Consider the following 12,155-nt stretch of genomic DNA (forward strand, 5'->3'; position numbering starts at 1 on the left):
ATTTTGATACTAATTGCATTAAACCTACATATCAATTTGCAGAGAGTTCATGCTATGTTGAGTCTTCCAGTCCATGAACACAGTACAGCTCTCCATTTACTTACATTTGATTGTTTTCTATCAGTATCTTGTCATTCTCAGCATATATATATGCTTTGCATGCTTTATTATAGGTAAGTATTTTAATTTTTGGAATGATTATAATCAGTTTTGCATTTTAATTTTGATTTTTGCATGTTCAGTGTGTCTAGAAATTGTATCATCTTATTTAACTCAGTTATTTATACTGAGAAGTTGCTTTTTGGTTTTGTTCTGTTTTTGATAGATTGCTTCTCATTTTCTATTTAGACATGTCATCTGCAAATAGCAGTAGTTTGTTTCTTCCTCTCCAAATTGTATACTTCTTATTTCTTGTTCTTTCATTATTGCCATGGTTAGAACTTTTAGTACAATATTAAGAGTGTTACCTAAGAACAGATATCCTTCTCATATTCCTGATATTAGGGAGAAAGCATTCAGCCCTACACCATTAAATATGATGTTAACTGTACTTCTTTGTAGACTTTTTTTATCATGTTGGTTTGTGTTTAAAATCCAGCTAATTAGAGGTTCCAAAATAAATTCAGAGTTTGGAAAGGAGACAAAAATAAAATTCTGAGAAGTTTCTATCTAATAAATTCTGGATTTAGTTTATATTTATTTTGACTCCTAAGAGGAGTGTGTTCTAATACAGTACTTGCCAAGAATGGATTCTTTATAGCCTTAACTTGAATTTGGGTTACACATGTAACCTTCGAGGAGATATTTCAGTAATCTAAAACTTTTTGGACACTTACACTACCTTTATCTCTGTAGTCTTTAGTATTCCCTCTAAAGGGAGGAAATCTTTCTATGTTTTGAAGCAGGTGTTCTTATGCATCAGTGTTTTTACTTTGTTGATCTCTCTGTCTGAACAGAATTCCCCCCCACACCCCACTACTCAACACCCACACCATCCTCTATTTGACTGGCCAACTGCTGCTTTTTCAAGGCATCTCTAGGTTGAGTGTTTGTCCTCTGTGTACTTAACCACTGTAAGAGCAAGGTTTTCGCTGTTGGTGTCAAGTCCATCTCTAACCAGATAGAGCTTTCCTTGAAAGAAGGTTCCAGTGATTTATATTTCAGAACATGAATGCAGTGAGCTAAAGTCTTCAGTGGATACTTGTTCAATAAGTGACTGCTTCACTTTTCATCCCTGCTGCTAAATGGATGTTTCAAAGATTCTTTATACCCCATGGGCATTTTCCTATGTTCTAAAAAGTCAAAGATATGTTTTAAAATACTTAAACTGGGTTGAACTTGATACCTCCTAGTAGGAAGCCACAAAGTTACATTTTGTGTGCACAGACTTTAGCTAGTGAGCTTGTTAAAAATGCAGATCTCATTCTAATTTACTAGTTTTAAGCGATTTCCCAGATACCTGCATTTGTAATGGGAATCCTAGGTAATAATGATGCAGGTGGTGCTAGACTACACTTGGAGTAACATGAATTAAGAATTGAAGGGATTGTGTTTTAAAGAAAATGAAAATTCACTGTAGTCAGAGTGATTCACTAGCAACAAAGCCCTGGAAAACCTGTTAAAGGCAGTACTGGTATTTTTCTTTGCTTTCCCTTGTGTCTGTGCTCCACAAACTGGCCACAGGTATCCAAGAAATAATGTTCTTTGCCCATGTATAGCATTAGAGGCAGTATCAATGAAATGTCTAGAGCAATGGGCAGATCTGTTCCAGGCCCTGTTAGTGCTTTAAACAAAAGGGATCTTTACCTTTAGCAGAGAAGAGACATTATTAGTTCCCACAGAACATTTTCATCCTTTTTTTTTTTTTTGCATATTTGAGCTAAAATCAGTGATGAATCATTTCCATGGTGTGAATTTATGTAACAGAATAAAACAAGAATTGAGTAAGAAGTCAGCAATGATGACACATAGTTGGTTGCCAAAAATCATCATTTGATATTATTTTTCCATATATAGGCTACGTTCTGATATGGTGTACTCCCCCGTTTAGATGTTGAGAAATATTTGGATGCTATGGTTTTGCAGTTCCAACTCAGGCACACTTCGGGAACCTTAATGTTTTGATTATGTGCATTTTAGTTACACATTTAAGATAATATAATACTGTGTTATCATATCGTTTTTGTAGGGGAACTGCCTGTTAAAACAAGTCCAGAAACACCATTTTTTCTTCTTTTAAAGACATACCTAATGAGTTTTGCTGAATAGATTTATTCCATGCTTATAACTTAGTAATTTAATACTGTTTTTCAGTAAAATTAAAATGAAGCAAGTAGACCTTCCTATTTCCCTCTGATAAGCTGACTTAAGTGCTTAGAATACAGTTGGTAGTTGTGTATCAGTTTGAAGATAATTATTTCGCTTTTTACATTTTTCAAGGCAAAGTTGCAATTTTCCAAGTTGTGTTCTGAAGTGCACACACTGCCTCACCACATAGGCAATTTATATGAACCCTTAAAAGCTATGAAATGAGTGTATTCTTTCACAAATTGACAGTTCAATTGTTCTGATACAGAAAGTGACACCACTGAGTATATTAACTGTGGAGTTCACAAGTTTTGGGTTAAAAGAAACAGATTTTTTTTCTTCCTTTTTCCCCAAAGGCTTAAGCTTTGTTCAAAATGAACCAACAGAATTTAATCCTTTCTGTAATTTATGCTGGATAATAAGAATCAGAATTTGTTGCCCTGGACTGTCACTGGAAGAGATTAAACAACTTTAAGAAATGATCACAGCTGACCAAAATCACATTTACCTTGATTGCTTAATTTTTTAAAAAAGATTTTATTTATTTATCCATGAGAGATACAGAGACAGACCGAGATAGGTAGAGACATAGGCAGAGGGAGAAGCAGGCTCCATGCAGGGAGCCTGACGTCGGACTTGATCCCAGGTCTCCAGGATCACACCCTGGGCGGAAGGCAGGCGCTAAACTGCTGAGCCACCCAGGGATCCCTCTTGATTGCTTTATTAAAAATAAAAACTTGGGGGGAAAAAAAGCCTTTGGGCAATTATAAAAATGATTTGCATTTTTTTCGCAGCTACAAATATAAAGGAATAGATGGATCTAATTTACTGTTATTCTTTAAATTCTACCTTGATGGTAATTTTTAGTGATACATATCCTCTATGTAACCCTTCAAGATGGGACAAATAGGATTTATAACCAGAACCTGAATGTTTTCAATTCTTTTTGTGAATAACAACAATATTTATAGGTGGAATAAAATTCATTTAGGCTACTTATGATAAAATATTTTGGGAGAGAAATTCATGAATAGCTAACTTTCATTAAAAGGCAAAGCTACACGTCTTCATGATTTGATGAATCACTGTGGCAAATGTGGATATTGGTTTCTATATATTTTTGGTTCAAGGTATTCCATTTCCTTCTTTAAGTCATATAGTGCGGTTATTTAATTCCAATATGCTTTGTCCTTTGGGACAGCCCAGGCCATTTTTGACACTGTTACAGCACCACAGGATTAGTGGGTATATATTTTTATTGTATTGCTGAATTTATAAGAAGGCTTAATAAATCAAAATCCTTAATTTTCCTTCTCCAAGCAAATGTTTTCCTCTTGAGATTCCTGAGAAACGTTTTTAAAAATTGTGCTGCAAAAGAATGGATTGTCTCCATGTGAAGATTTTAATTTGTGTTATCCTTTCTGAAATTCCATTTTGTTTTGTTTTCAAATCAGATCTTGAAAATTTCAAAACCAAAATGAGAAGTACCGTGTCTGTGCGTGAAGGCCAGGGTGTCGTCCTACTCTGTGGCCCGCCGCCACACTCTGGAGGTGAGAACTTCTGTTTGTAAGTTTTTTATATTTCTTGAATAAGCATCAGTGCAAGACCAACAGCACATGTTGGTCTTGCTTCCTTAAATTACCCTAAGAAAATTGACAACCCAAGGATTGGATTCTGTCCGCTGAGTTGGGATATAAGAAACTCTATAAGAGATAGTCCATTCTGTGAAGTTTATAAACATAATTTATTACAAGGTGTGTTGTAAAGGCAGATGAGATCAAGTTTGTTTCAGTTACCTAATGGTGCTGAACCATGCTTCTTACACCATTTCATTTGTTACTTAGTTTTAGAACATGACAGACACCAGAGTCTTTGTGGAATCTATGTGGTTTCCTACTCTCTCTCTTTTCCTCTCTCTCTCTTTCTCTCTCTCTCTCTCTCTCTGACTCTCCCCTGCCTCTTTCTCTCCCCCATCTCTGTCTCTCTCTCTCTCTCTCTCCCCTTTTCTCTCATATACACACTCAAACATGATGATTAATATATGCTATTGGATCTCTATGTATGATATACATATGAAAATGATACGTATATATGTGTATATATATATATATACATTCACATCATTTTCATTGGGGTGTTGGAATTGCAAATTTTATGCTACACTGGTATAAATTGAAATACTGCTAAAAATTCAGAAGCTTAACAAAATAGCTACCCAAGTGAAAATGAACTTCAGCACATATGAAAATAATTTAATAAGCATTGCTCCCCAGTAGGAGCCTCGAGTCTTGGTTTGATTTTGCTCTCATGCTTACTCCTGCAAGCTTGGTCACTAGTGGGAACAAAGAGGACATTATTAATGTATAAATCACTGTTCTTGGAGAAACCAACAATTCTGTTCTGGAGAGGATACTGAGAGATAAACAGGTTAGAGAGGATCTTTCTGACCAGAGGCGAAGCTGAGAAGTCTTCCCATCATAGTAAAGTTTATTCAAATGAAAATATGATGGGCTTTATTTGTTTTGTGACATACAAACCATAGTCCTTTCCCCCCGGTGACTTGTCAGTTTTAATAACAAAACCCTCAGTCCAATAAAACAAACATATACCATCTTCACTATCTGATCACTTGAAATGTATGAGCCAGCTGGAGACTGCCAGTGTAGGGCTTGATTAGCAGACATGATTGCCAGGATGCTGAGGGATGGGTTTATATTGGGCTCCCCAGTGTACTTCAGTAGCGTATATTTTCTGGTATCTTGAAGTTCCAAAGGAATTTTAACTTTGTAGGAAAACAGATTTTCTTGAATGTAAATAAAAGTAACTGAGCTCAAACTGGCTTGAAGAAAATAGGGAGTTTACTGGCTCACATCACTGGGATGATTAGTTGTGGTCTAGTTGAGCTGTATGGTTGTCACAGATATGTACCACCCAGAAAGACTTGCTGCCTCGCTGTGGGTAGTGGGGTCAGTCGATAGCCTCGAGGTCTTAACTCCCTCCCAGTCTCCTCAACTATAGAGAGCCAGTTGCCCAGAGTCTCACCTTGTCTGTAGCAGCCCACATCTGGTGACTCATCAGGGCAGGAGTAAAGGGTCAGCCCTTTGTGCTCAACACTGAACAGTTCTGATGGGCTGTCCTTCTGGAACTTCCTTCCAGGATATCTAGGGCTTCATTGGACCATCTCACAATTAGACTTCTTTCTCCTCCAGTCCAGCACCTGTTTCTTTCCTTTTGTAAGTTTCTATCATTGATAAAAATATTTTATCCCAAACTCTGATTGCCCCCTGAGAATTCATCTCCCATTTTGTTGGAGCCACAGGTTCAAGCAGTTTCACAGTTGTACTTTCCTTATATCTCTTGGCTCTGCTTCCCTCAATGTTGATTCCATGTGAAGTAGACGTCTTATGGTGTCATAGGTGGCCTCTGATAACTCCAAGCTTTCATGGTCCTTAATGCTAGAGATCCTAATAAACCAGACAACCTGTTCAGTGGCTCTTCATTATTTTAGCTGAATTAACCTTATTTAGGAGATTATTCCTACAGCAGGGGGGCAGGGTCAGCTGTGTCTACTGACAAGCACTGGGGTGGGAAACATGTATTTTCTAAAAGCAAAGAGGGCTTAGTTATGAGGAAAAGCAGGAAGCAATGCATTAGAAAGAGTAAATGTCTAAAACTACAGGTGGTATAAAAGTATCAAAATCATTTTGTTTTTTTAAATATAAAAATAACTGCTGGAGAATCTTGTCTGTGGTGAGTTTTGGAAATGTTGGCCTAATTTAAGAACATGACTGAGTGATCTTTAAGTCCTTTTATGATTAGATATATTTGCCGATAACAAAGGAGGGACCTTTTAGCTGACTTAAGCTATTGAATGAAACATGTCCCAAAAGAATCTTCTAATATCATGCAATTGGAGAACTTTTGGTGACTCCCCATATTCCTCTTCTCATTTTTAGAGCACATAGGTTGAGGTGATTGCAGAAGTCAAGTAGGATTATAGATGAAGAAGGCAAGAAACTTTAGCACTGAAGAAGCTAAACCATGTATGGGACTGTAAAGAATTGAACAAAAGCTTACCTTCCTCAGTGCCAGATCACGCAGGAAAATGATCAGGGCTAGGCTGTCAGACTTAGATGCTGAAAACAGGATTCTCATTGACCCAAGTCTATCTAATGCTAAGATATTCACAATTTACATCTACTGCCCTAATACATTGGCTTGTGAACTCCTTGAAGACAGAGCCCAAGTCACTGTTGGCTCTGCACCCAAACGTCCAAGGGAAATGGACTTCAGCACACATGAAATAATTTAATACACGTTTAATAAGCAGCACAAGGCTGGTTGATAACAAGTAGTCACTGAATATTGGTTGAACAATTGAGCACATTCATGAAAGGAATAAAGAAATCCTTTTTTAGATTTGGTCAATTATAAAGGCTTTTTTTTTTATAAAGGCTTTTTGAGAAATCACTAGAAACTTTGTTTCTAGAGGTATCAGCATCTAACAACCAATATACCCTGGGTGCCAACCAGGCAGGTGCAGGTGCGGACAGATGAGAGTGAACTCCAGTCATAGCAGCTGATATTAACCCTGCTTCCTGTCTCTTATTGACTTAGGGAGTTTTAATCTAATGAAGGGTATGAGGCAGATCACTACACAGCTAAAGCTGTGATGCCAGGGTTTCTCAGTACATGTGATCTGTGGCACTCATGGCCCACCCTGTGACCCTATGAGATGTGCACTTGCTTCTGTCTTCACCATTCTGCATTATCTTCATTCACTTCTTCCCCTTTCTTCACTTCTTCTTGGTCCCTTCTCACTGGCTGGAAGTGTTTAATTATGTTGATATTTTCTGATTACTGAATATACCACCCTATTTTATTCATCCACCATATTTTTTACCAGAATAATATCCTAACAGAGTAGGCACAGAATGGCAAAATCTTAATAGTAAAAATCATCATCACAGTCCTAGTCTCCTTTATTTATGGAGTCCTACTTAGGTGCTAAACAGTGTGCTGGCTTCTCATGGAAATCCTTTGTTAGGAAATTGTTTTGATTGAAAGCATGGAGAGGAACTGTTTGAGGGACGGTCAAAGAGTAGGGGATGCTTCAGTTCTGGAGATGCCAAGAGGCTCAGCTCTTACCTAGCCAAAACCTAAATGCCTTGAGCCCAAAGTTCTTGCTGAGCAATGACAGATGAGGCAGAAGGCTGGAAAGTAAACATCAGCACTGAGCCTCCTAGCAGTTTTTTAGTGCTACAGTTTGGAAATTCACAAAATGTGGCTCAGAGGGGAAATGGTATTCCTAAAATCTTAGAACTCTGAAGAAGTAGAATTAGACCCTCAGTGCCTGACTCTTGGCTAGGGCTCTTTCTGTTATGGCAAATCCTAAGCAGACCCCAGGTGGCATTCTCTAAGTAATCATGGTACAAAGGCACAGAGTCCTTAATGAAAGTGTCACGGTCCTAAGCCAAGGGCTTCTGACATTTCAAATTTAGATGCAGCAGAGTTAGTGGTTTTGTTTTAGTGTTCAAGGCCATTGTTTATGGAAACACAACAGATCAACAATGCCCAAAGTCCCCTTGAGCAGAAATCTCCCTGGAGTTCAACCAAATACCCAACTCAGGTATATGCTAGTCCAGTGCTTCTGAGAGTTTGATGGCAAATGAATCAACTGGGGACCTGCTAAAATGCAGATTCTGAATCACTGGGTCTGGGTTGGAGCCTGAGATGCTGTATTTTCAATAAGCTCTCTCCTGAAGCTGCTGCTGCAGGCCCATGGGCCACACTCTGAATAGCAATACCCTAGCCATTAGGTGGAGTCCCTAATGATTTCCCGTTACCTACTTCTGCTCTCACTCCTTCCTTTTTCCCTAGCCAGTTTCTTGGCCTAGACACTGGAATATATTTGTAACTTCAGAACCAAAATATTACCTCCCCACTGAGGACATCACTTTTTTTTTCTTCCATTCCTCCTAACTAGCCTTTCTCAATATGCTCTCCACTCAGATTTATTCCCATCTTTGATGGCCTTCCCGGTCTCCAACAGATTTATATATATTTAATGTCTCCTAAAACTCTTGTCTTTCTTTTGTTTTCCTAAGTCCTAGGGCAAAGAGAACTGCCCATTTAATGTTGCCCTTGAAATGAAGGTGCCAGAGTCCCAAGCATAGAAAGAATCATGGTTTTATCTCATGACTTTTAACCTCCCAGGTGTTATGTGAGAGGCAACATAACCTTGAATTTGACATTAGTTTCAATCTAAGAATTCACAGAGAACCCCACCAGAAATAGACTCTTCAGATTTTGGAATTATATGACTTGAAGTACCTTAACTGTTGATGGGAACTCTCAGTTGGGTGGATGTTTCTGTAAAACCCCTCTGAGAATGCATGTCTCAAATACTGCATGAGATAATGCTTTTACTATTTTAATCACAATAAGATGAAACATCAAGGCACAAAGACACATCAGTTACAGTATGCCATGCATTTTTTAATCATCCATTGGTGCAGTGTGCCCCCAAACAGCTTTATTTTTCTCACACTGATTTCTGCCTTCTTGGAGGGAGGACACTTCAGGATTCTAAAGTGTCCTGTACTAGAAAGACATCCCTTATTTGGTGATTTGGAGGGTATGGAGTTGGGACTCATACCAAAGGTGTTCTATTTGGGTTTTGGTTGTGTTTTTCCTGGAGCCATACTGTGATCTATAAGAGCCACTTCACAGCTCTTTATTGAAGATTGCAATAGCCTTTTTTACCCTTTTTTCCTTAATTTTCTGGCTTTTATTTCTTCTACTATAGGCCCATAGTAAAATTGTGTTAAAATCTCTTCTCTTGTAAATAAAGTGTTTACTTTCCTTTGTTCATTTGGGATAAAAATCAGAAATATTCTCCTAAAAATAGATTAGGGAATTATACATGTTAAGAGCCAAAATAAAGGTACTGAAGTATGGAAACTGCATTATATTATTTATACTCCCTTAATTCACTTATGTAGATAATGTATAAGAAAGCGGCAGCAACCCGGGGCTGCTTTGCTTAAGAGCAGCCACCATTTATTTGATGCCAATAAGAAGGAAAAAATTGTCTCATGGTAGGCGACAATTAGGAATTTCTCTTAGGAATCCCTACAACTCCTAAGCAACACAGGTCACTGACGTTTGAGAAGGGTCTTATCTTCCACTCATTCTGTGACTTTTTTTTTTTTGTCACTTATGTCTGTTGGCTTCTCTGTAGAACAATCTGAAGCAAGAAGAATTAGCATCCTCTTAGAAATAGTAGGAAAACTAGGAATTGACAAGTCAGAAATAGGAGCCTGGACATGGATTATCAATAGCTTAATTATTAATCTAGTTACCAACAGTGTGAAAAGCTGGGAATTAGTGTAATTACTGTGCAGTTGTTGGCATCACTATAAAATCATTAGAAATTCAAATCCACCAGAAAAATTACCCTATTATACATAAGGTTACAAGACTAGTTCATGGGTACTTCATGATAAATATTAGACAGGAATTCATAGGGTGGTCACGTTATTGCATACACACATGTTAATAAAGAGTTGGTTTTTGTCCAAAGATGGCTGATGAAATTGATTCTGAGTAAAGAATTAGGTTGTAGGTTTTTGACATGTTTGTTCTCTGATCCAGATTTCTGTGTCTGAGCTGTGTGCATGCTCTTCTTGAAATGACAGCCCTGGACACCCATCCACTTATAAAAACATAGCCTTTGGGATGTTCAGAGGACAATGTGAGATGCCAAACAGCAGGTAGTGAAGGCTGAAGTAGCTTTATGCTAAAAATTGCTTTGTAAATCCTGGTGTGACAGAGGTGAGAACTGTTAGCAACATAACCAGATGGCATGGGATTTACACCCTCTGTATCAACATCTTTGGTTGTTGAGTTTTTTTTATTCTTTCTTCAAGACTGAAAAATAAAAGTCATCTCAGGTAGCTTAGATGGGACAAGCCTGAAGAAAAGGTACCAAGAGGAATTTTCTGGAAAGATGTGTCCAATTGCTAGACCTTCATTAAGGTTTCAATACACTGTGAAGTACTTTTTGATGGGATTATCTCAAAACAATAATTTCCACAAATAATCTGTGAATTTAACACTATTTTTTCTTAAACACTCGTTTTCCTTGAACAACACTTTCCTACTGTCTATGCTTATAATTTCATCAAACTTAAAACAAGTGTCTTACAAAACTTTAAGGTAAAGAATACATAATACGTTGATGGGCTTTTTGGCTTCCATCACATTTGCAATCATTGATCACTGTGTGAAATGTTTCTCTGAGAACCCAATGGTTTCCCCTTACCTAGAGCTGAAAAAGTTGCATCTTAGCAGGCATTAATGCCATCACAACTTGTGCAATCAAGATACAGCAGATGACTGATGGGTTGCTGAGGAATAAGCATCTATCACCCTGATTTTATTGCTTCTAACTGGGGAGAAGGAAGTGGACAAGATTAGGTTAATATGTCATGGCAAGAAGTTAGAGAATCCGTTGGTAGACTAAATGAATAATATATCACAATTGCAAAACTTTTTTTTTTAATCTACTTCCATTCTGATGTGACTATTGACATTTACAGGAGTCCAAAATATTAACAAATCATAGTAGCATTCAGACAAATATGTTCTAAGTCAACTGACACACAAACCTCAGCTGCTATTGTATGGGTAAAGCAAAATATTTTGATCTCTAAAGGAAATATCTGTTGTAGTGAACAGTCTTAATTGCTGAACATCCATTTTGTGATTGGAAATGAAGATGAAAAATCCATAGTTACTCTGAAGTATTTGGATGTGGAATCTGTGAATTAGAAATATTCATTTGAGTCTGCCTATTTCCTTGCTTTTCTCCATCCATCCATCCATCCATCCATCCATCCATCCATCCATTTTAATCATCCATTGATTTGATCATATATCCACCAAGTATATGCTGATGTATAGAAAATGTTTGATGTCTTATAATGCGATTTTACTACAATAAATACCACCTTTTACATGAATAATCTTAGTATTAAGTAGAAGAAAACAGAATATTGTTGATAATGTATTCAAATCAGTATTTGTTGAACCTCACCCCAAACCTCTCCCCAGTGAAAAACCCTGAAAGTGGGTAAGAAATAGAAAGATGAATAGGGAGCAGCCCAGGTGGCTCAGCAGTTTAGGGCCACCTTCAGCCCAGGGCCTGATCCTGGAGACCTGGGATTGAGTCCCATGTCAGGCTCCCTGCATGGAGCCTGCTTCTCCCTTTGCCTGTGTCTCTGCCTCTCTCTCTGTATCTTTCATGAATAAATAAATAAAATCTTAAAAAAAAAAAAAAAAGAAAGATGAATAGGAATCCCCTTGTCCTCAGAGGCTTATGGTCCCACAAGAAGTAGAAAGGTGGTTTTGCTGGTGACTGGTTAGCCCTAAAAAACAGCAGTAGTTATCATTATTCAACCAGATATTGTGTTTATTGTTCATAACATCAAGGAAGGGTATATTGACAAGCTGGACCTCAGAGCAGTTAGATAATTTGTTGAAAGCCACACAATAGTAGATTTAGGCTTCAGACCTAAATCTCTTGATTTTTGAAGGAAGATTTCCCTATGTTCACAAAAATTATAGGCTCCAGTTTTTTAATTTATATATTATGTGCCTTCTAGTATGGTGTTCTTCAGAATTTCCTGATATATGAAAATTTATAATTAAAATGTCTATAGGTACCACCACCCTACTCTCTCTGTCTCTCTCTGTCTCTCTGTCTGTCTCTCAGACATACTTAGGAGGAATAGTAGGTACAAGCTGGGCATTTTGGAAGTAGGTTGCTTGAGTTCTAGTTCTAA

At 37.5% G+C, this 12,155-nt stretch overlaps 1 protein-coding gene across 3 annotated transcripts in view; it reads left to right on the top strand.

Moving 5' to 3' along the window:
* The window catches only part of CNTN3 (contactin 3), a 329,505-nt gene that overhangs the window by 179,841 nt on the left and 137,509 nt on the right, over positions 1-12,155 (top strand). For all 3 annotated transcript variants that reach the window (XM_038565832.1, XM_038565835.1, XM_038565833.1), the window contains one exon: positions 3,762-3,857. In XM_038565832.1, coding sequence (XP_038421760.1) covers positions 3,762-3,857 — 96 coding nt within the window. The remainder of the gene's footprint in view (positions 1-3,761; positions 3,858-12,155) is intronic.

The sequence above is a fragment of the Canis lupus genome, chromosome 20, assembly GCF_011100685.1.
Source record: "Canis lupus familiaris isolate Mischka breed German Shepherd chromosome 20, alternate assembly UU_Cfam_GSD_1.0, whole genome shotgun sequence".
Taxonomy (NCBI): domain Eukaryota; kingdom Metazoa; phylum Chordata; class Mammalia; order Carnivora; family Canidae; genus Canis; species Canis lupus.